A 25,348-nucleotide genomic window follows, 5' to 3' on the forward strand; every position below is an offset into this window, starting at 1 on the left:
TTGCAATCTAAATAAATACCCAAAAATCCAACCGTGCAGCACGTACAAGACCCGGAGGATTGATATGTTGTCACTCTGTATGAGCCTTTTCTTAATGGTGATTTATTATCAAGCACACCCTACTTTTTGGCTGACAGATGTGAAACCTCAGCCTGTCTGACCATTGCAAAATGTTAATAATCTGACACTGTGTTCCAGGCCTAGAGACTGGATCTCTCCAATGATTCAGCAGCTAAATTGATCCCGACACCTACTGAGTGACTGATGGCATTCCCAGAACCGCAGTGCATGCCTTCATCAGCCAGACTATGCAAGCGTGCGTGTGTCTGTGTTTCTGTGTCAGTGTAGAGGTGATAATCAGCGGTGGCTGGAGAGACCTTCTCGTCCCTGTTGTTGTACTGCGTGGAGCTGTCCTGGGCAGGGACTCCCTTTTAGTCTATTTAACTCACACCCCCCTTATGCGGTCCCCTGAGCCCACCTCTTCTGTTATTCCCTCTTTAACTTCACTCAGTCATCCTCCTGTTTCTCTTTGAACAGGCGCTACACTGATTTCCCCATCTCTTGCCCCTGGAGAGAATACAGGAAGTGAAGGGAAGTCTTGGAAGTGTATGTAGCATAGTTTATAGGGAAAGACAGTTGGATAGCCAAGGGTAAAGGGGGCTTTGCTGCCTTTGCTGCTGTCGATCAGGAGTAGCTGAGCAGCAGAGACCCCGCTGAAGTGCTCAGCCCCCAGTCTCTTCCTGCCTGTTGGTATTTCTGTGGCCGTTCAGTGAAGAGAAAGAAAAAAAAAGACAAAGAAAAGCAGGCTGGAGAAAGTTGCCCTATCAAGATCTGGTGTCTTTGGTCTGAGGTGGTTACTTCTGAGGGGGGTGACTGGAAGGGTGTAAAGGCTGGGGGTGGTGCTAGGGAGTTTGTTTTGCCATGCAGAACGTTTGGGATCGGACAAGCAGCGTTGACAGTGACAAAACAGGTCATATAATAATGCTGGGAAAAGGACAAAGCAGTGGATACCCCCCTGAGACAACAAGCAGCACCTTACAGAGGTAAGAGCAAAATCTGTAAACCGCAGAATCAGGATACAGTACAAACACATGCCAGGTGCTCACGTGGCTCTATGAAAAAAAGTCCACAGCACGTTTTTGCAGTGGTATCATGAATATCCTGAAAAAAAAGTTGTGATGTTGGAAAAATGTCTGCATCTGTCCTGTAAGGTCTTCTTGCATGAAATCGAATTTGATAACCTTAAATACGGCTATCTATAATGTGTCTTAGTGAATATTACTACAGTACTGAGGATTTTATACTCACCATATATAAAAAAAACAAAACAATATGCAACAATATAACAAAGTGCTTATTAAAATTTATTTAAAAAATATCTGCACTTTAAAGAGGCTCTAAGGTTCTTTTTTTGGAAAAAGCAATATAAAATTAAATAAAAGGGAAATTGTACAGTCAGCAGGTTTATCTGAATATACTGAGCTAACACATTTTCCCCTTTAAACATATCCAGGATTCATATTAAAAAGCAGAAATGCTGACTGAAAATAAACTATCGGCCTTGCTGTGATTTTTGTTCCCACTGCTCATTCAAATCTGTGGTTGTCTTGTTCAAAATATTAGATGTGTTGAAAACAATCCCACTGTTTTTAACGTCACACGTTTGCTGCTGCTTCTTAAATTGGAATAAATTATATTTTGTAAACTACATAACCTTTTAAAACCAAAACAATTAATTTAGGAAAATTAGCTGTTTTCAACATGTACTCTGTACCTAAGATCACTAAATTCAGTTGATAAACGTATCCATTAAATTTAGAAAATTAGATGTAATTTGTAAGCCAAACAATGTGAAGTCACTGAAAGGTCTTATATTAAATTTGTCAGCTACACAGTATCACTGAGCTCAAGCTCTGCAACCCTACAATAAAACTGTAAAACGTATGTGATCATTTCTGTAACAAATCTTGATTATATTGATTATATTTTGTATTTATTGATGATTTTTCTTTGAATTACTGTACAGTGTGTGAGGAGACAACTGAGCAATTTGTCTTTAAATATTAATATGAATTGGTGGAAACGTTTATTGGGCAGAGAGTTTCTACTGAATGAATACATGAAAATTGTTGTGTGTGATCGTATCAGCAGCTACATTTTATTTGGTTAATTGCAAATCAGCAAAGTAAAAGAGTTCGATAGCACTTTAATGGACTTCCATTCTGCTGTTTATTTAAGATCGTCATTCAGTTAAGGATTTGTCGCCCTGCTTGCTGCCATCATCAAAACAAACAAAAACCCAACATGTAGTCAGACTGTGCAGCCTTAGAACGACTTTTTCTCGAGACTTATTAGTTACCTAAAAAGTATTGTTGGATAACCTGGAGAATCAAGAGCTGAGATAAATTATTAAAGGAAAAGTGTTTAAGGGAAATAAAGTCTAAATATTCCAAAACCAGAAACAAGCAACGGTAGGATTGTACAAATGTTCAAATTTAATAGATCATTATGCGCTTTCTTAAACATCGACCCGAGTGTTTTCAGTTACACTGTGACACGCTGAGGTCTCCTTGTCTTAAGTGCTATAAACATTTTCTTAATTCTCAAATATTCAGCCCAGGCATGGATATCATTCATTTAAACATGTCAGAAAAAATCTTTCAGACATAATAATCTGAATTTTGTTAGTTATGAGGAATTTGTACATTTGTACATAAGGCAAACTTTTAGCTCAGAAGATATTTTTTCAGACTAAAATAAAATACACGATTTTTTACTTTTAGCTCTGGAAATGTCTGAACATGTAAAATAATAATAATTTTTTTTTTTTTTTAATGGAGCAAATAGATTTTCCAGCGCTTAGTGAGTCTATGTGCAGGGTTTTCTCACTTGCAGTGACTGTTACGCATTCGAACTGCTGTGCAAACCTCTGCCAAACAAGAAAAGTTAGGGCTCAACAAAAACAAAAAAAATTCTGCCAGACTTTCTGTGTTTCTGCATCACACGAATAAGGCTGTACAAAAAATAAACATGAAAAAAGCAACAATAGGAATGCACAATTATGTACTAAGATCATTATAATGCAGCAAATAAATATGTGCAGTAAGAAAAAGTATCTGCTCTTTGGGTAGAGACTTTTTGTTGTTGTTGTTGTTAAAAGCTGTCACCCCTTTAAGAAAAGAGCCATTTTAGCTGCTTTCTTAAACACCTACCAGGGTCTTTTCAGTTCTAATGTGACAGATTATCCCAGATATAAGACAGATATAAGGAATTAGCTTTTTCTTTTTCATATCACCACAGGCTACAATAAAATAAATGGATTTTCCAGAGCCTAACATGTCCACGTATGCAGTTTTCTGACTTGCCGTGAATGTATACGGACCACTGTGCAAACATCTGCACAATTAATAAGGAAACTGTAAAATTGTAACATGTCGTTACAAAAACATTCAGCCAGAATTTAGGACAGGACCGAAGGATCCGGGTGACCAGACTGCATGTTTGTGGTGGTTTAGTGGTGAGTAGCCTGTGACGGATTGTCCTGTAACAGATCAGTTGAGCATGCTTGACATGCTTTGTCACACCATCTATGCATTAGCATTCATACCTTCCCTTATTTTGCCATTTCACTTTCCTCATCTTATGACTCTTTCCCACCTGCCACGGCTCTATATCACTGTGACAGCGCGTCACAGAGGGGAAAGTTCAGTGTCTGAGCGAATTTTACCTTGTACCACAGACCGTGCGGCTCCGCATTGGAAGTTGATATGTGAAAATGCAGCAGGAAAGGTAAAAGCCGGTGTTCTTCTATCGATGTGCTGATACTTTTCTTCAGTGCTGTGAAAGCCACATTTCAGAACAAAACAGAACAAAACTCAAAGGCATTACATGTTGTAATACGTTACGGTCTAAAACTCAGCTTTGTAAAGAACAACTTTGTCTTTAATGAAGTAGTGAATATATTGCATTTGATTTTTGGGTTAGTTGTAAAAACATTTGCGTTTGGGAGTATCTATGGATTTATAAATAAAGCTATAATCATGTACTTATATTTATAAAATATTTATTTGTTTGTTCACTGTAAATCAAAACAGCAATGATATAGTTTATTTTATGCTCCTCTTCTATTTAACGTTACATTGGTACATAGTTAAGCTCATCAGGACAGAGAATGTTCTGCATTGATAAACATGTACAATTATAATATTTATGTGTTTTATTTTATTCGTCGACTGATCTGTGATCTTTTTTTGCCTGTCTAAATGTCTGTGTTCTCAAAACTTTTAATGTAATAAATAGCTTTCAGTGGAGGCAGTGTAAGTGTAAGAGGGGAGCCAATTGAGTTGAAGGACCATTTTGCCATGTGTAACCACACTCGAGCCTTAGGGAAAGTATATAGCCACAGCTGTCGAAAGCAAAATATTGAAAATAACTATGTTGTGGTTCAGGGAAACAGAAGCATCCTCCAAAAATCCTCTGGAGATCTAGTTTTTGAAAATGAAGTTTCACAACAGATATTTACTCTTTCGGGCTGTCCACCTCTGGTGACGTGTTGTTAACATCCTTTTTCTGTTGTTTAAATCTCATAGATTTTAAGCCATTAAACACAGATGTCTGAAAATTGACAACAATAGAAAACTATTGATGTGTTTTATCAAAGCAAATTCACATCCTTTAGTTTGCTGCCAAGTGTGTCATGTTTAAAAGCGCTCTTTGCACCGAGTCGTTAACTTGAAGTTTCAATCATCCCTGCAATCCCCTGCAAGGTCATTAACGGGAGCTAATTTAGACTTTCGCACACTTTAAATGGATCTGGCCAAATGGCCGTCTGGACAGAGAAGTGTTGAGTGATTGGTGTGGTCGCTTTGCAGATCTGTGATTGTGCGGGATCCCTTTGAAACCCGTGATGTTGGTTGGCACAAGGCTGAGCAAATAAAAAATACAGAGTAGTTAATTTTTTTTTTATGTTTTAAAATAACATTTGATACTAAAATACAGTCATCACTGTCCCCTCCAATAGATCTTGTCTCTCCTTAAGAAGACAGAAAAGTTGACCAAACAGATTAATTACGCTTGTCCTTCATTTTTTACCAGGAAGATTTGTCCTTTCTGTTGCTTACAGAAAATCTTAATTTCTAGTGTCACCTATTTGTGTCACGGGACCATCTACCTCCCCCACCAACACCTCAAGCATGTGTTCACTGCCTTGTTGACACGTGGCAGCAACTGTGGCTAATCCTGATGTTAAATGGTTGACAGTTGCACCGGAGAAAGTCTTCGTAGGTACAACGGCCGCGCTGGTGTCCACTTTCAGCCAAGTGTAGGTGCATCCTGTAATTGGATCATTAAATTAGGCTGAGGATGTTACCACAAAATGAACCATTAATATCAGCCCACGGCACAACAAAGAAGTTTCATTCTCTATAACTTTAACATAGCCTTTGTGACTTGTACACAAAGATCAGTGTCTCTAATGCAGAGTAATAAAGCATAACAGTAAAAACAAACACGTAACAGTTTATTTGGCTGGGCTTTACCTAATTTAAATGAATTTTAAGCTTGAGTACACCTTTTCTAAAGCTCTGCAATATTTCACTTAATTCGGCACACATTCTCTTACAGCACAAGGCCATTGCCAAAACTATTAAATGCATATTCTTCAAGCTAACAGTCTGTGAAAAGGCCTTAGAAAAACATTGTTACAAGCAGGATTTGTGACATGCCACAATGGTGAAAGAAAGTTTAGGTGGTGGCAGACTCCAGCAGTATGCTGTAGCTTTAATGGCTGAACCAAACAGTAGATCCAAAGGCTAAATAAAAGACTCACAGAGCAAAAATCCAAAAATTCAGACAAGGAAGATTTACAGGAAATTTCGAAACAAGTCACAAGAAAATACTGGAAATTGCTGAGATAGTCTGACAGGAAACAGATGGCAGCATGGCTGTATAAAGAGTAATTAAGTCAAGGGAAACAGGTGTTGGGGGCAAACAGAAACCAAAGGAACAAGTACAATAAACTGGTAGAAAGTTTCAAAATAAAACAGGAAATGATCATACGGACTCTGTGCTGGTTGTGACAGTAAATTCATGTCTGTGGTTCTTCTCCTGCAGCACATGGGGTTATGTCCTGGTGGGAAAGGGTTTATAGGCGTTGAGTTGGTAGACTTAGCAAGGCTAACTATTTGGAACAATGGGAGTGGTCAGAGTTAAAGGGGTTTAAATGTCTTTACAAATGGTATCCACATTAAAAGACAGCAATGATAAAAGAGCATTGTCAAATATCTGCATCTGTATATATTTACCAATGAGATTTGCACGCAACTTAGACGGGCTTGAGAGGGATACACCACTTAATCCCGAAATCATCACAGTTTCAGTTTGGTTCTGGTGTCTCTATAAATGAAGCGGTAATATGACGCCGATGCTGTGATGGTCTTCTTAGCTGATGCAGAAAAAAATCACAGACGCAGCTCGAACAATATTAATAAAATGAGAGGCGGTAATTGTTTGTGACGTTTGATTGCAGTTGCTTGGATTCATCAGTAACACAGTATCAGCTGCACATTACTGAGAATCACACAGACTTTTGCTCTTCCAATGGATGGACTGTAATTCTAGCACCATGAGCACAAAACTGAGAAAGATTAGCAGGATCGCTCAGAGAGACAGTCATACTGTTAGGATGGTTACAGTTTGTTCAGCGTAGAGCTTAAAGTATCCAGTAGCTGTTTGAGGTTTTTACTTTTTTTTTTAAAATTTGTGACTATTTCTTCTTGAAAATTATTTAGTTACAGTTACATAGCATAGCATGAATCTTTTGAGCAGTTGATCCTAGCTCTAATTACAAGAGGCAATCAGTCGTCTTTGGGATCAGCTCTTCATCACTACCTTTCCAGCTCTTAATGCTTAAATATATGAGCTGGCAGAGTTTAAAGGTCTCGATGTGAACACAATCTAAATTTAAAGGGTTGTTCATTTGAAACGGATGAAGTGTACTTCCCAGCGGGGGCTGCAACATTCTTTTTTTCGGATAAATTCTCCGACGTGTTTTTAAGATTTGCTCCGTGCATGTGAACAGTGACTGCTTTTATATGTTTGTGATGGTGCCTTTGTTGGGCCTGGGATAATATTTCACTATCCTAATATAAATAAGCCTTTGTCCATTTCCAAAAAACAAAAATGGGAAGATTATGTGAAAAGTAAGGACACATTCTCGTCATGATCCACTGGCAGCTCATCAAACACTAAACTGGGCACTTTTTATTTAACGCTGACTGTATGGCTTGTTTTCCATCTTTATGAGTCCTTGCATAATCACTGTTATTAAATAAACTATGCATTTTTTTTATCAAACCATCTGCTGCTGGACTAGACATTCCTCCTTGTTATAACAAATTATGCTGGGACAACAGCTCTGCTGCTCTTCTGCAGATATTGAATACATTTTTTGTATCTTGTGTCCGTGACAGTAATCAAATAACTTTAGTTTTTCATAATTTTGTATTTTGTTGTTCAGGTAGGTAGTGTGCTGCATGTAAGCTTGGGTACGTGGGCACTTTGCTTGAATTGAGCATAATTAAACCCCACATTGGATTCAATGAGTCATAAATGAGTCAGATACTGTTTTAAGGTCTTGTCAATACTGCTGCTGCTATGCTATTTTCTTCTGACAAGGCTAACGCGAGTAGGAGGCCTCTGCTGCTTGTTGTCAATCAGTCGTTTAGTGGTATTTGTTCAAGATATAGTAAAGTGAGAGGATTAAAGGCTAATGCCACAAGCATAGTTCATTTTTTGACGCTCTATGTAGTGTATATAAACTCGACTGACAAATTTGCTGCTATCCAAAACCAGCAGTCAGAAAGTTTAATACTGAATGTGAAAGTTTTTCACAAAGTTAGACGATTTTACTATTAATGCTGAGCACAATATTGATTTGTTTTCAACTTTTCTCACATGTAGGGCCTTGACGGATAAAGAAGTCCCTGTCAAGTTAGCAGAGAGCTTTTCTGTTTGCAGAGGCATGCATGATTGGTGCTTACAGTAACCTGTTTTGCAGGTGGCAAAATTAATATTTTGGCTTTAGTAGTTAAAATGAACATTTACAGGATTTGTCAGCCAGTTATAGCACTGTTCAGCTGCAGTAAAAGCCTTCACTACAAAATATTCGAAATGTCTAAAATCTTGGGAATTAAAATGAATAAGTCTGTCTTTCTCAGCCTTTAAAGCTGTAGTTTAACCTGGGAGTAAGCTATTTTTCGAACCAGGAAAGGTCTGAATAGACTGGCTCTTCTGATTGTCCTAATTAATATAAATAAATGTCACCCTGCAGTGCAGCTACTGTATGTCAGACTTCAGTGCAAGGTCACACATTGCACACACACAGTTAGAGGAAGCAGCTCAGTTCTGAATTGGGAGAATGTACTGAATGCATGTTGCCCTACAGGTTTAACAGAAGGAGAGTACAGGTGTTTAAGTGACACATAAACCCACACAGTATCACACAGCCACTCTGCTTTGCTCTGTTAGGCCGGCATCAACAGCTGAGGCCAGTGGAGATTGTAGCACGTGTGCTCACCCCAAAGGCATCTTCCTTTCATCCACATAGTGAGCAGGCCAGAATCCAGGAAATCAAATTCTCTGTATACTTGTCATGCACAGGTGGAGCTCGCACACACATACACAGACAATACCTGCAGATAAGAACTTTATTTGTTGATTTATCTTTGTTCTATATGAGGACAGTTTTTTTTAAACGTTATGTCACATGTGCACACCAAGATTATGTCACTATGTCGTCCGTGGGTTTGCCAAGACAATCTAATCCTTTGTGAAGTGTACTTTAAAGACATACATACATTTAATCTCCATTTCATATATTTTAAAGACATTTTATATCATATTTTGCTTGTTACAATCCCAGATATATCAATTTGTTTAGGTGTTGTTTATCTGTTTCGTTGTGTCTACGCACTTGGTGTGTGGGTGTATTTTTGTTATTTTATGTGTTAGCGTGCTTTTGCTTATGCTGTGTGACTATGTACTACTGTAGCTCATTATATACTTGTCATTATAGAGCAAAGTAATCTGGCACAACATATTACCAGCAATGGATTTGTTATTGCATGGTGCTAATGTCTGCTAATGCAGTCTCTTTGTATCGTGAAAAAGAGCACCGCTGAAAGATAAATAGGCGGCGTTGGGTGTAGACTGTTCTGTTATGTTAAGGATTTAGCCTAACCTTGTGCTTACGATTTAAAATTAGTTGGTTATGTAAATTAAAAGAGCTAGTCTATTACTGGTTGTTGAATTTGGACTTGAATTCTGTCAGTATCTGGGTAGGGATAAGCAAGTGGCCCCCGTCCCATTACCCGGGGTTTGGCTATGTATAGGTCCTTAATAGCAGAAATACCACACTCAGCTTCTCTGCGTTAAAAGAAGGGCTGCTCAGTAGGGAACACCATGGCAAGCAGAAGGAAGGCAAAAGGTGATAAATACCTTTGTATAATTATTTATAATCACCATATAAATGAACTGCGTGTGAAATTGGATTCATTCATCTTGACCGTCACAGGCAGTGGAGCGGTGCCTGATTGTTTTTGCTGGCTTTTTTTCCATCCAGGGACATGTTTACATGTCTGGCTGACCACAGAAAGTCCCCACAGAAAGTCAGGTGGTCTAGGCTTAAGTGGTTTTTAATGGTTAATATGATCCAAAGCGTACTAATAACTTTGTCAGGTTTTGGTTATGTATATAGTGAAGATGCTCTGTGTTTATAAGGTTATATGTCTCCCTAATTTCTAAACCAGTGATAGATATTTGGAAATAAATCTATTCAGTACTGATTTTAATGATTAATAGACAAAAACACTCAGTTGGTCTGCAGATATAGCAATAGAACTGCTTTTTGAAGAAAGCCATCTGTTTGTGATTAGCTGGTATTCATGCTGGAGGTTTCTTCCTGCTAAAGGGGAGTTTTTCCTTCCCACTGTCGCCAAAGTGCTTGCTCACAGGGGTCATATGATTGTTGGGTTTTACTCTGTATGTATTGTTGAAGGGTCTACCTTACAATATAAAGCACCTTGAGGCGACTGTTTTTGTTATTTGGTGCTGTATACATAAAATTGAATTGAATTGAATTGAAGTTTAAAAACTGTAAAAGCTGATATGTTATCAAACCTCATTTGACCAAATTCAGGATTATATATCAAAATTTAGCTTTTTCTTTTGTAACTAGTAGTTTGAACTAGTTCATGACCAACGTACTTTGGAAGCTACAGCTCAAAGTCTTTTCAGCATTTCTGACTATCACCATGTTTCCTTGAACTGTTGACATATTTTGTAATAGTGAAAAGCATTCAAACTAATGGAAGTCTGGAAACTATAACTCAGTTCAATTCAGTTTTATTTATATAGTGAAAAATCACAAGTCACAAGGTCCTTTTTGCTGTAAGGTACAAAAAGAAGTGCAGTATTTCATTCATAGAGACATGTTTGGACATTAGACCTGTTTACCTGTCTTTATGTTTATATATCTGCTCTTGTTTGCTGAATTTCACACAGAAGTTTTGGTGTAGGCAATTTGTGGCTCTTTGTATTGCCTTTACATCTCCAACTGAACATTTTAGTGTATTCAGATAAAGTTCTCTGAACATTTTTGATTATTAATGTCATTACTAATCTAGTTACGTTCTCAAAACTCCAGAAAATACAAAACAAACTTGTACAAAAAACCTTTCTCATTACAATTCACTCTATCTTTGTATTTTACCATGTGTTTTACCAAATGACAGGACTTTCATCTATAAGGCAGCTCAACACTGTTCACACTCTTTTGACTATATGTGGAAATGAGTGACAGCCTGAAGAAGCTTGATGATTTGTGGTGGAATTAAGATAGAGTTGGACATTTAATAGGGTTGGCTCATGTTGCTTTTTGACCCATTTCTATTTGTTTCACCCTCACGAGGGGCGCGAGAAAGTTGGGCTGAGGGAGTAGATGACAGAAGCTGTTCTCAGTGTAGCACGTTCAGACTCTGGGATATGCGGAGGACACCAGGTGGGCAATATATAAATTATCAGACATGCCAGGAGAGAGGACTCTTATAGTTAGAGCTAATATACAACTTTACAACTCAGCAATTGTAATTGTAGATACAGTCTGCACAAATGTTAATGGGGAAATGCCTGATATCCACTCTGGAGTTTGGCATAGCAGGTGAACAGAACAGCTGATAGAGTATATATGTTGAGAACAGGTTGCTGTGTCAAGAAAAACGATGAATGCTCTTGTGTGGAAATGGAGGCAAATGAAAGATGTCAGAAGGCAGTCTTACAATAAACACAGGACTTTGCTTATAACCCGTTTGGGAGAATAATGAAGTTTAGTGGAGTAGTTGTAAAATGGAGCCTTGAAGATGAGGATTAAATAAATTTAACTCATTTGGACAAAAGCCATATTCAAATTTAAATAATTAAACAGTGTTTGATAAACTCTCCATCACAGAATAGCTTACTGTTTGAGTTTGTGTGTGGCTGAACTGCAGCCAACAAACAGGCCTCCAATGTTTCTGTGAGAGATGAGTAAGCACACGTTATCTGTTTATTATTATCTGTTTAGTAACATCATTACATAAATATTATGTAGTACTATTAGATTATCTATAATATTGTCACAATTTAATTTAAAGGGTAGATCTTTTATTTCATTATGACATAATGTTCAGTAAACATTTCTTTTCTGTTAAAGACGTCTATGAATGATTTAATAAAAACATAACTAACTAAAGAAAAGTGTCCCTAATCCTATAATTGTAATCAGATCACTTTTAACATGTAAACCTTTACATTAAACCCAGCATCCAGCTAGTTTGGAGTAGTTCTGGAGTACTTAGTATTACATATACTCAGTACTTATATGTATAAATATTGAGCAGTGGAGTTCTACAAAAAAAGTCTTTTTTTGACTTTATAAGAGGCCAGTAAAGACTATAAAGTTTCTGTGACCACTTTTAATATTTAAGCTCCTCACAACTTTATTAATTATTGTCTTTCATCTTAAAATTAAAGGCTACACATGTTTAATGGGTTAACTTGACAACATCAGCACTCTAATTTGTCCATTTTTCAATTATTTTTTTATTTTCCTGTAGATTAAAGTCACTTTTTGCCTCCCTTAACTTTAAATAGTGAAATTTCAACAATAAATCAAGATGCCTGAGCTACATTTACACACTAAAATAACCCCACTTAAGTCACTTGGTAATTTGTCTACATATTGGAATGGGAGTGTTTCCCATGAGACCACATTACTACTAGTGAGAACCACTTTATCTGCCATCTAGCCCCCTTTGTGTTATCTTTCATGTAAGCATCAGAAGCATGGCACTTTGCCAGACTCTCAGCACCAGACCAGTAAATAAATATTACTTAAACATTTTATACAATTTAAAAACTTAAAGAAGAAGTATATGTATACTATTATCCTAAATATAAAACCATCCAAGCTTTTGGACAAAATTGAGAAAATCAGAAAAATTGTTTCTACACTCTGTAAAATAACATCGGAAATAACATTATTTATGCTACCAAGAAATGCTGAAGTCTTTCAGGCCCTTACACCAAGCTTTGAAAAGTTTTTGTCTTGAAGTGAAGTGGAAATGATGGCACTGCTGAGGGGACAGTACAAGTAATGATATGTTCACACCAAATGTGAAGAGAAGTTTTGCCTTAGTTTATTCCCATGAGTACAGCTGCATGACTTGAAGTTTTTGAAACAAGAAATAATCACCCCTAAAAGCCAACGAGGAGTACCACTGAAAGCTAGAACCAAGTGGGACGATCGTGGCTCAAGAGTCGACAGTTTGTCTTGTAATTGGAAGGTTGCCGGTTCGAGCCCCGGCTTGGTCAGTCTCGGTCGTTGTGTCCTTGGGCAAGACACTTCACCCGTTGCCTACTGGTGGTGGTCAGAGGGCCTGGTAGCGCCAGCGTCCGGCAGCCTCTCCTCATTCAGTGCGCCCCAGGGTGGCTGTGGCTATGTAGCTTGCCATCACCAGTGTGTGAATGTGTGGATGACTGAATGTAGTGTAAAGCGCTTTGGGGTCCTTAGGGACTAAGTGAAGCGCTATACAAATACAGGCCATTTACCAAGTTGCAGTAACATATTTTCAGAAGTTACCATAACTTCCTGCAATTTTGCCCATATTACTCCAGGCACCATACTTGAGCTCAGTGTGTGATTGTGTATGAGGAAACTCCAATCCGATGGTTTTTCACATATTAACTATTTTAACTATCTTAATTACTTGCACTGGCCGGCACAGTTGAATAGTGTTTGCATGTAATTACACCACAAGACAAGGTACCTTCATGTTTGTTGTAAATGCACAATACATCTGCTAACTGCTAAGGATAAGTGTCTTGCTTAAGAGCATCCAAGTGGGGTAGTAAGCAATGGTATTTCTTTTATGTTACCACATACATTTTATACTGCAGGATCACATAAACTTTAAAATCTGTGTATATAAATTTCTGAGGAGGAGAATGCCAGTTCAGAAGCATTATATGGTAAGCTTTAACAATGTGATGCAGAAGCATGAATGACCACCATCCAGATGACCTCTTTTTAGGGGAAGACTTTGCTTATTTAAGCAAGATAGTACTGTCATATTCTGCAGAAATTACAAAAGCTTAGCTGTGAAGTCGGTAAATCAGAATGCTAAACTGGCCTGCAGTTCATTTCTGACATTATGTTATGTTGCAAAAAATACATGAGGCCCAAACTGTCGAGCAGATCCTTAATCAGTCACCCAAGAAAGGGAAAACATGTTGAAAACTACTGCAGCTGTGCTCCTCAGGTTCAAAATGCATACAGTGTGTTTGAACAAGGCTTAATCTTTCACCAGGATAAATGGCTCCTTTTCCAACTGTTGAAAATATGCTCCTGGCATCAAATTCAATATTAGGATAAATTTCCTCATCGTACATGTTTTTGCACTGTGTTCAGACAGATATAGAGTATACCATCCATACCACTCAATGCGAGGATTATGGCACGGCTGCTCCACATTTTTGGTAATTACCGACATTTTTTATTCATTTTTTATTCATTTTTTAATATTGCTGTCATGGTTTATCCACCAGTATTTGCATGCTTTATCAAACGATATAAAAATGTGCATAAAAGTGGGAATTTAGCTCAGATTTTCAAGGGCTGTAGTTTAAATTATTTGCCTGTCATTAATTTTGCTCTTTTGTATTTTCAACAGAATCTTTTTTTGGTATTGAGGTTTTACCTCTACTTTATAATTCTCTCTTAATTGTAAGAGTTTGATCAATTATAAAACTTCAGCCTTCTCTTCAAGTTAAGTCCTACTGATTGTCCCAAAGTGTGGAGCAGCAGGCATTCAGGACTCACAGTATTTTTGGTGTAGTGTTGAGTCATGGAGAGGTTTTGGGGCCTGGAATGAGTCACTGCCCTGTCTATCCGCACAGACCTTACATAACACTAAAACAGTCTTTTTTTTAAATACTCAACTTGGCAAACTAGGTCAGGTCATCGTCATTGTGTTGATGTAACATCTAACTTTTCTTCTTTTTTATCGGTGTGGGTTGCATTATTAAAAGGCTTTGAGCTCTTTAGCTTTAATAAGATGCTACTTTGTAGTTCATCTGTCGTTATAATATGTAGGTTAATGACAAATGAGTAGCTGAAAGCAAAAAGATCATCTTCATTTTGTCATTAAACTTGACTCATCACTGCTATGCAACTCTTTGTATACATTCTTTTGTGCCATCATCTTATCACCTTTTTAGAAGCACATTTGTGTGTATGTAGATTGACTCACCCACAATAGGTTTAATTACAGCATAGATCTTTGATCACGCCTCTTCTTTACCCTCATTTGAAAGGTTGGCATAATGTTTTTGTATGTTTTCATTTCTTTAGCTTTGCTCTTGGTTTGAAACTTTGTTTGAGGGTGGTGTAAGATGGAGTCTTATTCCAGTCCACTCAACTCTGTGTAAGACCGATGGCTGTCATTGTGGGCGTTAGAGAAGACAGGGTATGATCGAGTGGTGATGGTGAGGTAGAATTGCAGCTTGGGTTTTTCATTTCTTTATCTTATTTCCTTTAAAATCAAAAATAATTAACCACATTCACAGTTTTAACACAGACAAAGTTTGTGGCTCTTCCTAGAAAATTTGCTAACTCCTTTTTGTGTAATGGCAACTTTGCTTTCAGGTGTTTACAATGTCCAACAATTACTCCACAGCGCTGTGTCCAAGGCAGAAACAATCATACGTCAGGCTGCTATTTCTGGCGTCTGCTATCATCCGCTCTCCATCCCCTATCACCGACTGACAGACAGGGATGATAAAGAGATGTCTGTGTGGATGTCTGGGATGGGGGAGGGAGGTGGCAGTGGTGGTGATGGGAGGTAAACAGTGGCTAAAGCACAGAACAGCCCCAAACAGGAAGAAATAATGAGATGGGGGTGTAGCTACATAGCAAGCAGGAGTTTGAGGAAGGGATTAGAAATCAAGCATGCTAATGGGCAGCCTAAAATATCCAGTGTCATAAGGGGGAGGTGACCTGGAAGATTTTTGCTTGTCACCACAAGGTCAGCATCCATGCCAAAGAGCTTCCTGCCAATTAACTTCCCAGCTAATCAATTGCACCACAGGGAGGTGGGAGAGGTGGTGGGTTGACATAATAATGGCACTTCTCCTTTTAATTTGTTCTCTCTGTTTTTCATTTGTCTGAGAAACACGGACTGTCAGCGCAGTGCACGAGGAAAAAAAATAAAGTTACTCTGGTGTTTTTGTGTGTGGGTCTGGAACAGCTCAGACACAGCTGTCAGTGACTCATCAGTGTGAAGATAGCAGGGCAGTAACCTTCCTGACTCCCTGTGGTGTGTGTGGATTTGCCTGTTCCCCTTCGCAGGCGGTAAACTGAAGACAAAACTCCCTCAGTCTGCTGAGGCGTTGTGTTCTCAGTAAAAACCTCTCTGGTTTATATGTATCTTTGTGTGTGTATGTTACACATAATTTCTAACTGCAGTGTACTGCAATGCAGGCATGCTTTTTCATGTATATTTCTATGAGGGTTCTCTTGAAATGATGGTAACATTTTTTTTAAGTTGAAAACACACAGAGAGAAAGCTCCTAGTAGGGCTTAACAGCATATGGTACATTTATTTAAAATTGACCTGCTGTTTTTGTATTTATCACATATTTATCCCTGGAATTGAGCTGCAGGTTGGTGGAGCCTCTTACGTAATCATGTGTCTGAGCCGAGCGGTTTCAGCTACTCTTGCTTTAAGGACACCTTTCAGTTTTCAGATTGACTGCCATTCGTAAACAAAAATGTTTTGTGAACTATATTCCGGACACAACCATATTAAAGAGACGGGCTTTGATATTGTACCGATCCAAGAGCATTATTTGAAACTTTGGTAATGTGAAATATTACAGAAAATAAGGAAAAGCATTAAAATTTTAATTTGAAGTTTCTGAAAGTTATTGTATATTGTGGCAAAACAATGTTTGCACGAACCCAGTAGACATTTCATAGTAATTTTTTTCATTAGTCCTCCCAGAGCTGTTTCTACCAGACTAAGTTTACAGTAGTTTTTGTAGCCTCGTGGCATCTCAGATTGTTTTTGCATTGCAGTTATCGTACCGTATGGTGCTAACCACACACAGACTACCTCAATAACTGCTGCTGATCGAGGCGCATCATCAGCCTTATGCTATCAGATCGTTTTGCATTCAAAAATACAGAGATGCGACTTTCTGTACATGCAACTGTATATTGTGCAAATCTGTGAACATATTAAGTCAGTCTTTGTAATATGACTATAATTCTCTGCTCCATGACTAATGTGTCAGTTTGTAAACACAATTTTTTGTTATTCAATATATGTGTAGACATATGTGTGTGTGCGCATAGCAGTTTTTTCAGAATTTCACACTGAAGCTTGTCACAGATGCTGTGTGGATTTTTTTGTCTTTGACTTTGATTTAGTTTATGCAACTGAAAGGAAAGACGTGACTCAGTGCTGTGTATTTGTAGCTATAAAATGATAAAGTACAAGATGAGTAGTCTTAGTTTATCGCTTGAGTTTTATTAGTATGTATTACTCCAATGACTAAGCTCTGCAGAGAAATCCCTCGATGGTCATTACTCCAGGGCATAGCCAACCCATTCTGTCCACTGGCTTTGAGGGGGATTTCTCACTTACACTGGGACGACTGTCTCTTCTTTCCCCTTCGGTTCGTTTGTCGTTTTAGGGTTTCTGCAGAGCAGCTGTTGGAAAAGGTGGTAAAATCGCTTGCTTTCCCTGTTTAGGCTCATTTCTACTAATGGTTCTTTGAGCAGCCTGAGATGCCAGCAGTTTCCTGAGATGAGATATATTGAGCCATATGGCAGCGATGGCCTCTCTATCACTGTCAGCTTTGTGTTATGTCCACCGCTGTTTTACTTTTAGGGTAAAACAGTATGACTGGCTGTTTTATCCTTCTGTCGTCTTCACTTTAACTCTCATTTTTATTGCTGTGCCATGTGGTTTGTGTCTTGACTGTATTTCAATATCACAATGAGACAACCGTGTTAAGCCAATTTTATTGGTAAAATAAAAGGTGACTGAACCATTACTCAACATGCAGTTTAGACTATATGAGCTACAAATAGCTAATAAATTACTATTAATAAAACATGAAATTCATAGTAGATTATCCCTCTTTTTGCATGAGACCAATATTTCCAGTGAAAGAGAGAAAACAAGAAAAAAAGTCTATGTGTGCAATCACTTTCAATGTCTTTTGTTGATTTCGATTCCCAACCCACCCATAGCAAGTGAAGCTATTGAATTACCTTGTATTTAAAATACTAGTAAATGCCCATACTGTTGGAAAAATGATATATTTAATCACACTGTGAGAAGTAAAAGTGGTAGTAGATGTTTAATTGCTTAAATTTTGGGCGGTTTTAGCCCATATGTAGGTAGTTTGTAGGCATTTATCATTCAAATTGGACATAAATGAGATGCTAATGTAGTGATCTTAAAGTAGTGGGTGCTTTAAAAACATTCATTTTAGCCAATTGCTATGTTCTTGTCAGGCAACACAATGACTTCATTTTATAGTACGTTTAATTCCACATTTATGGATGTAAATTATAGATGTTGTTGCTACCAAGTAAAAATGATACGAAGCTTTTATAATGTGTTATTGGTGCATGAGTGCTAAAACAGGTTTCTTTAGTCTGTTGCTAGGCAGTTGCAACAGTTTCTGATACAGTTAAGAATCTTCAGGGACTGTAGCTCATCCTTTGTACCAAGTTTAGTTGCTGAACTCCTGATTGTGTATGAGGACTGTCGCAGACAGACAGAGATTTTGCATATTGCAATACGATCAATACTCGTAGCTCTCCCACCCATTTTATTTGATCTTTGTCCAGTTTTGTGCAGTCACCTTCCTGCAGGGAATCCTGTGCATGCTTCACTTGGTTTGCAGTGATTTTACTGAATTACATTGCTGGTTGGACTATTTCTCGGCTCTAAAGGAATTTATTGAATCATTAATGGTGCATTTCAGCTTAGTTTGAAAAGATGCAATTTTATAATGTAGGTCAGGAAACACTGTGGCATGATTTAGTGCTACTCAGGAGTAGATGGAGTAATTTTAAAAGATGATGGGAGGTGAGAAAGGAGCTGCACTGCCATTGGCTGAGAGGTCAGAGACTGGGATGACACAGCTGGGTGCAATTGATATTTGTGAGGCTGGCAGAAGTGACAGATGGCAAAATGCAATGCTTGCTTTGGAAGGAGATGGAGGAGAGTGGGAGTGAGGTAAGACCGTGGAGAGAGGGTGAAAGGAAGGAAAGAGAGAAGGAATGAAGGAGGGGTTGTAGGAATCATCGCTACATCACGTTGCGCACCAATATAGCTCTGATGTTGCTGACCACAGTCAGGAAAGACTAAACTTACGTGTTCCTTACTGTACCCCGCAGTGACACATCAACAGAAGTAATCAGTAAGCTTGTGGACATGTTAAGCTTTATTTTGATGTTTACACTGGGAATTTCACAAAGAAACATGAATGTGGTACGGCACAGCAGCTTCCAGTGAAAAGTAAATTTACTGTCTACACCCAGACAGCAGCTATAAATAACTATTTCAGAGCAGCAGAAAAAATGGCTGGTAAAGCTCAGCTGTCAAAGCCAACACACACCCCCATTCCTCATATTACTTCACCTCTGAGTCTTGTGACAGTTCCTGTGCTTGAATTCCCACATTACAAATATTTTACTAATCCAGTTTAGACAGGATTAACTCGCCAAGAAGAAAAGAAAATACTGTTGGGGCTGACTGTATTTCTTACATAGTATATATCTTTATTTTAATTAAGGGAAATGGATCATTTTTTGTCTAACTGGTGCTAGTTTATGGAGTTTAGACTTTCCCTATGAGGTTGCCTTCCTTCTTTTCGCCAGCACTGCTCTGACAGCCAGCTGGATCGCTGATGTCACTCTGTCCAAAGTCCAAGCAAGCTGACTCACCTGGCCCTCAGCACTCAGCACCCAGTTTGACACTCAGTGTCAGCAGATCCCAGGTAACCGAAGGGCTTTTCTTAGCTCTTGTCAGCACTGCTGAATCAAAACTAACCACAGAACATCCGATAGACTAGAAAAAATGGACAAGTGTTGATAATGGTTTGGCATTACAATTCATGGGTTACTTGTCATAGGTTTTTTTTTGTAAATTTAGTGAATAGCGAGCACATTTTTTGTCATCAGTTGGCTAGTAAAAAAATTTTTGCATTCGCTTTAAGCAGGTGTCCCTTTAAAGTCCTTAAGTGGGCACCATGCCATGGGGGCTTTGACAACTAATTGCGGATTTCCTGCTAGGAAACATATTTTTTGGAGGGCTCTTAAAAGTCCACAGTTGGGAGACAGCTGTCAAGTAAGACTTTTGACCTGCATGTTTCTCCACGACTCCAGTATCCTACCAGCCCATGCTTGAAACAAGATCACCTTCAGCTACCGTGTGCATGTGAGAACTAACTCTCTTAACGTGTAGTTGCATATCTCCTGTTCACTTTTGGTGTAAGTCATTGATTTAAAGGTTTGTTTGGTGCTGATTAGCCTGGGCGGGGTGCATGCGATTGAAGTTGCCCCACAAACTTTAGTTTACATTTTAATATGACTTCATAAAACCCTGTGACTGATCCCCTGCATAAATCTTACCATTTTACAAGCATCACCAGAGAAACATGGTATGGATCAAAGTGATGCCTTTGAGTGGATGTGTCAGCTTTACGGGGGTTGCGATGGGCCAGACCCTATGTCTCTGTGGCCGAGATACCTCACCCGTCGCTAGAAACCTATAAATCAGGAACTACCGTCTGTGCCAAATGTGGACGAAAGCAAGCTGACCCCGCTTCCTAGCACATATCTCACCATGTGACCGTCTTTCGTTGCTTGATAGGCTGCAGCTATGTGTCTCATTTGTTGAAAAGTTAAATTAAGGTTCTGGAGTGTCAGTAACGATTTTTGCCCTATTAGGAAGAGCAGAGGTTACACGTGCTCCTCTTGATTAGTGTCTTGAGTCATGCATTCAGCAGTATCCACGTATACGCATCTCTCCACATTCTGTCTGCATGTCACATCTGTGCAAGGGATTGGAAAGCCTTTGTTTCCCATTCCAAGGCTACCATACCACCATCATGGCATTTCATTATGAGGCACACTTTCTAAATCACTGCCTGCAAATATAAACACTGTATGTCATATTCTAGGAACCTGGTAAGGACCTGTTAATTAAAATGAAAAGAGTGCCCTCATATGGCAAAATGATGAATCCTTATCAGACCACCTGGGGCTACTTATGTTGATATGTGGCACCACCTAGTGGACAGCAGAAATAGTTTTTTGTAAGGAACCTACCTTGTAGGTCTTTTTACTAACAGTGTATGGACAAAAATAATGTCTCTTTTTAGTCAAAATGTTGTAAATTATTACATTTTATGGTAAAGATTGTGTGTAAGTGGAATTAGGCAAAAAAGATGACAACCCTGTGTGTTGGTACAGTCATCAGGAAATTAATACAAGTCAGTGAAGCAGTAGAGACATGATGTAATGTGGATCTAATCCTAAACTGCTAAAGAAATTTCTAATCAGTAAAACAAAAAACTAGAAGTGACAAAAAACATAATTAACTTTTTGATAATATGCAGAATAAACATTACTTTTGCATTTTAATGGAATTAAAATCGTCTGTGAATAGAGGAATAACATAAATACCATTCACAACCTTTTGTGTGATACTTCAGGCTTTTCCGTGTACTTTCAGCTACAGTTTTTAAAAAGTCTGATTTTCTAAGTTGTACCACACTGTAAGAAAACAGCATTACAAGACATTGCAGCTGCAAGTACTTACAGAAAACGTTCTGAAGCTAAATCAAAAACTAAAGGAGACAAAATAAAATCTATGTTTAGTATAATTATCAGTTTGCTTTCTTTCTTCACTAACACACAATTTGTTTTTGCATTAGTCTGCTGGATCCAGTCAGAAAATGCAGTTGATTTAAATGTGTTAGAAACCAGTACTTGAAAGATATTCTGCAACTTTTTTTTGGTGAATTTTAATAATAATAATAATACGTTTACTACTATTAAAAAAATAATTGGTTTTTTTTTTCTTGATAGTCATAAAGTATGGCAGTCAAACAAGCAGCTTGTTCTCTCCCTGCCATCTGGTTGTGACGCTAACAGATGGAGTGACTATAAATCTCTCAAACTGAAGGCTCCTTGGGACTTGAATGCATGTATGCTTAAGTAAAGATTTTATTTGCAGCTGTAAAAAAAATGTACTGACAGCACTTTACATAAAACCCCAATAAAAAAAAAGTAGGCTTACATATATTATGTATGTATGTATTATATATGTATTTTAATGTATATGTTTTTTGTAAATTTTATTTTATCTACAGTAGGCTGGAGTATAGTGTCGTGTTTTAAACATGTGTTTTGCCTGACAAGCGATCAGGGGAGGACACAGAAATCTCTTTGTGGTTCAGTCAGGAAAAGAATCTAATGTGAAAATCTGTCAAATCAAATGTACATGACTACCCGTGGTGACTTCTTATGAAATAGGAAGCGAACAAAATGCATTATGTAATTCTAATGATCTGGTTTTAACTACATGAATGCATAACAACACAAAAAAACAAAAAACAAAACAAAAAACCTCCCAAAAGTAAATCAAAAGACAAATGTTGTGAAAGTTTTATTTTTTTGTACATGCCCAGACAGCACATTTGTAAAGTGAAAACTTATATATAATTTTTTTTAAATGTGCTTAAATGTGTATCATTTTTTATAAATAGAGTTAAGTTGTATAAATATAAAAACAAATTGCAATATTATAGTCATGTAGCTGTAATGATGAACAACAAATAATTATTATTTTGTTTTATTTACATCATAAAATAAAAAAGACAACTTTTATTGTAGAAATGTAAATGTATTCAATTTTTTCAGTGTTAATAAATCTGACAACAACAGCTTTTCTGGTTGCCGTGAGTTTCACGCTACTTCACTTGTTTTCCTGGTATCTTTTGGAGAAAGCAGAAATTAGAGACAAGTCTTTTCCAATGAGGTGTTTTTTAGGCAAAACAAATTTTTCGTATGTGCACATTATGCCTTGATCCTTCCCCATATTTCAAGAAGCTAATGTTTTTTATTGTTAAAATCACACCATATGCATACCCTTCAGATTGGAGGTATTTGAATATGCATCTTTTTTGATGTATCAAATGTTTTGTTTGGTTTTTTTTGGTTTTTTTTACATCCGTGTTTTGCGTCGCAAAACTTCCCGATTATGGTTTTGCTGGTGCGAAACACGTACGAGGTAGTTGGTTGGTAGTCTTGTGACAGCTTTTACTGTTTTTTGTGACTTTGAACCTGACACTTGACTCCACACCAAACTTTACAGCTGCTATTGTGGAGGCAACAGATTCAGGATTGCACTGCATTACCCAAATGCCTTCTCTGTAAATACTTTCTCCTCCTGTGTGCTGGTCTGCCCCGTCCTCACACACACATGCCAACCACTTGTGACTTTTCATCACACGCGTCTCTGCCTCTGCCTGTCCCGTTAACACAGGGAAGCAGCGTCACTCACGCTGGGGTAAAGACCTCTAGCAGTGATGTTATGTTAGTGTACATGTGCTAGCATTAGTCAACATGTTAGTGGACAAAGATGCCGTCTCAGCTGCTGGGCAAAGGTCAGATTATTAAGAAGCAGTGCAGAATTTAGCGTCAGAGGTGTAACTCGGACCTTCACTGCCTAACTTTTCAAGGTTTGTGCATTTCTTCCAATACGTCAAGGTTTGCTTGTCAGTTTTGGCTCGTTGGGTGTATAGCATCAAGTGTTGTCAGCTGCACGGAAGCAGGATTTATAGCTAATCGTGAAGATGCAACTGTTTTGGACAATGTTGCATTTTGCTGGATGTTTTACTGGACTCAGCGGATGACTATTCTTGAACCAAACTGGACCTGAACCCTTCCTCTAATTTGTTACTTCCTCCGATGAGGCTTTGTAGACAGACCAGATCAACGCTCAAGTTTTTGACTATGATGCTGTCTTGCGAGTTTTGCAGAGAGAATGTGGTTGTTGTAGTTTGACATGTGCCCCAAACGACTGTGTTATTATTGTTTTTAAAATAGAACAGGAAGCAACTATCAGTCAAAGTTATTTGGCAGCTGTTTTTGGCTGATTTTTTATGAATCTGCTGCTTTACGTATGCTTCTCAACATACAGTATGCACGAATGAAGTTTTAACTGGACATTAGGATGTGGTCTTGTATTTGTATAATGCTTTGTTGAGCTGAATTTAAAAGGAATCAGCGCTCCAGGTGCAGAATAGAGCTTACCTGACTGCTTTCTGAATAAGGAAATAGATGGGTGTTTTTTCTTTTAACATTCATATGAATTTTTCACTGAAATAATTAGAAATAATTAGATTCTTGAACTACAGTGAAAATATGGGGGAGGACATCATAATGCACAACGTATGTGCCCCTGTCCACAAGGGGGGGGGGGAAGACATTTTCTTAATAAAATGAATTTATATTGTTTTGGTTATTGGCATTTTATATTGGTTTATATTATTAGAAACATCATATTTTCTGTTGTTAAGGAATGTATTTTCATTTGATTTTAAAATATGCTGATGACACTCAGCCTTTAACCTCTTTTTATTGTCCTTTTTTTTCTTTAGCAAAAAGGTCACTATGAGTCTTTATTATGTTTTTGTGACAGCTTATGGTTCCCTATCAGAACAAAATGAATAAGTGAGCATGCATAGTTAGCAGCAAATTAACTTGTAAATGATGCCATATGAGAAAGTAGACATTCTTGTTTGATACCATCCGCCATCACTTTGCTCCGTAAGTTTATAAACAGCCGTAATTCTGATGTATATTCTCTCTAATTATGTATTTTTAAAATTAAAGCTTGTGGGACGAAATAGAAACCTGTACATGTATTTATGTAGCTAAGAACACATGAAGCTATTCTGAAGACTGAGCTAATGCTGTCTGCTATCAATCTGTACTGCGACTCTGACTGTGAGAGGCTGTTTTCAGCGCGTCACTCAGAGCAGGGAACTGTAACAAATACACACCAAAAAACACACTGGCACACCACCTGAAACAAAATAACAACACATCACAGCAGATGATTCAAATATATTCTATATTTGAATATTCAAACATAGAATAGAAAAGAATAGAATAGCCCTTTATTTTCAAAATAAAAATAAAACAAATTGTGGGACTGGGGGCGCTGTGCAGCTGCATACGTGCCGCCATCTTACATTTATATAATGTATAATATCAATATTATATTTGTATTTCATACACGTGTGATGTTTTTATATATGATTTGCAACTGTTTTCTCTTTTGGATACTATAGTACCAGAGTGTGTTAGGATTGAAAATTGCACAGGCATGTTTCAGATCTAAGCTCTCTAGTCCATTTGAAAAGTTCGATAAATTGGTTATTTTAAACAGAAATGCATGTTTTTGTTTGTTTTTCTGTTTTGAATGATTTGTCTTCAGATTAGATTTGTTTGTCACTTTATAATTTCCTATTTACGTTTCCTGTCCATTCCTGTAGTTATTAAATATTCTTGATATTCTTTTTCACTTTTCAATTAAATATAGAAAGTCACATTGAATGTTTAATCTATCTATCTATCTATCTATCTATCTATCTATCTATCTATCTATCTATCTATCTATCTATCTATCTATCTATCTATCTATCTATCTATCTATCTATC

General features: G+C 37.7%; 1 protein-coding gene across 2 annotated transcripts in view; it reads left to right on the forward strand.

Annotated features, from left to right (window-relative positions):
* Positions 1 to 290: 290 nt before the first annotated feature.
* The window catches only part of rbm20 (RNA binding motif protein 20), a 47,976-nt gene continuing 22,918 nt past the window's right edge, over positions 291 to 25,348 (forward strand). The window contains exon 1 of one of the 2 annotated variants that reach the window (XM_005931295.2): positions 291 to 1,043. In XM_005931295.2, coding sequence (XP_005931357.1) covers positions 922 to 1,043 — 122 coding nt within the window. In that variant the 5' untranslated portion in view covers positions 291 to 921. Of the gene's footprint in view, positions 1,044 to 3,132; positions 3,790 to 25,348 lie in introns of those variants that run through there. The other variant, XM_005931297.2, reaches the window with a different exon arrangement.

Source organism: Haplochromis burtoni, unplaced genomic scaffold (assembly GCF_018398535.1).
Source record: "Haplochromis burtoni strain Fernald_Lab_line unplaced genomic scaffold, NCSU_Asbu1 Contig_140, whole genome shotgun sequence".
In the NCBI taxonomy this organism is placed as follows: domain Eukaryota; kingdom Metazoa; phylum Chordata; class Actinopteri; order Cichliformes; family Cichlidae; genus Haplochromis; species Haplochromis burtoni.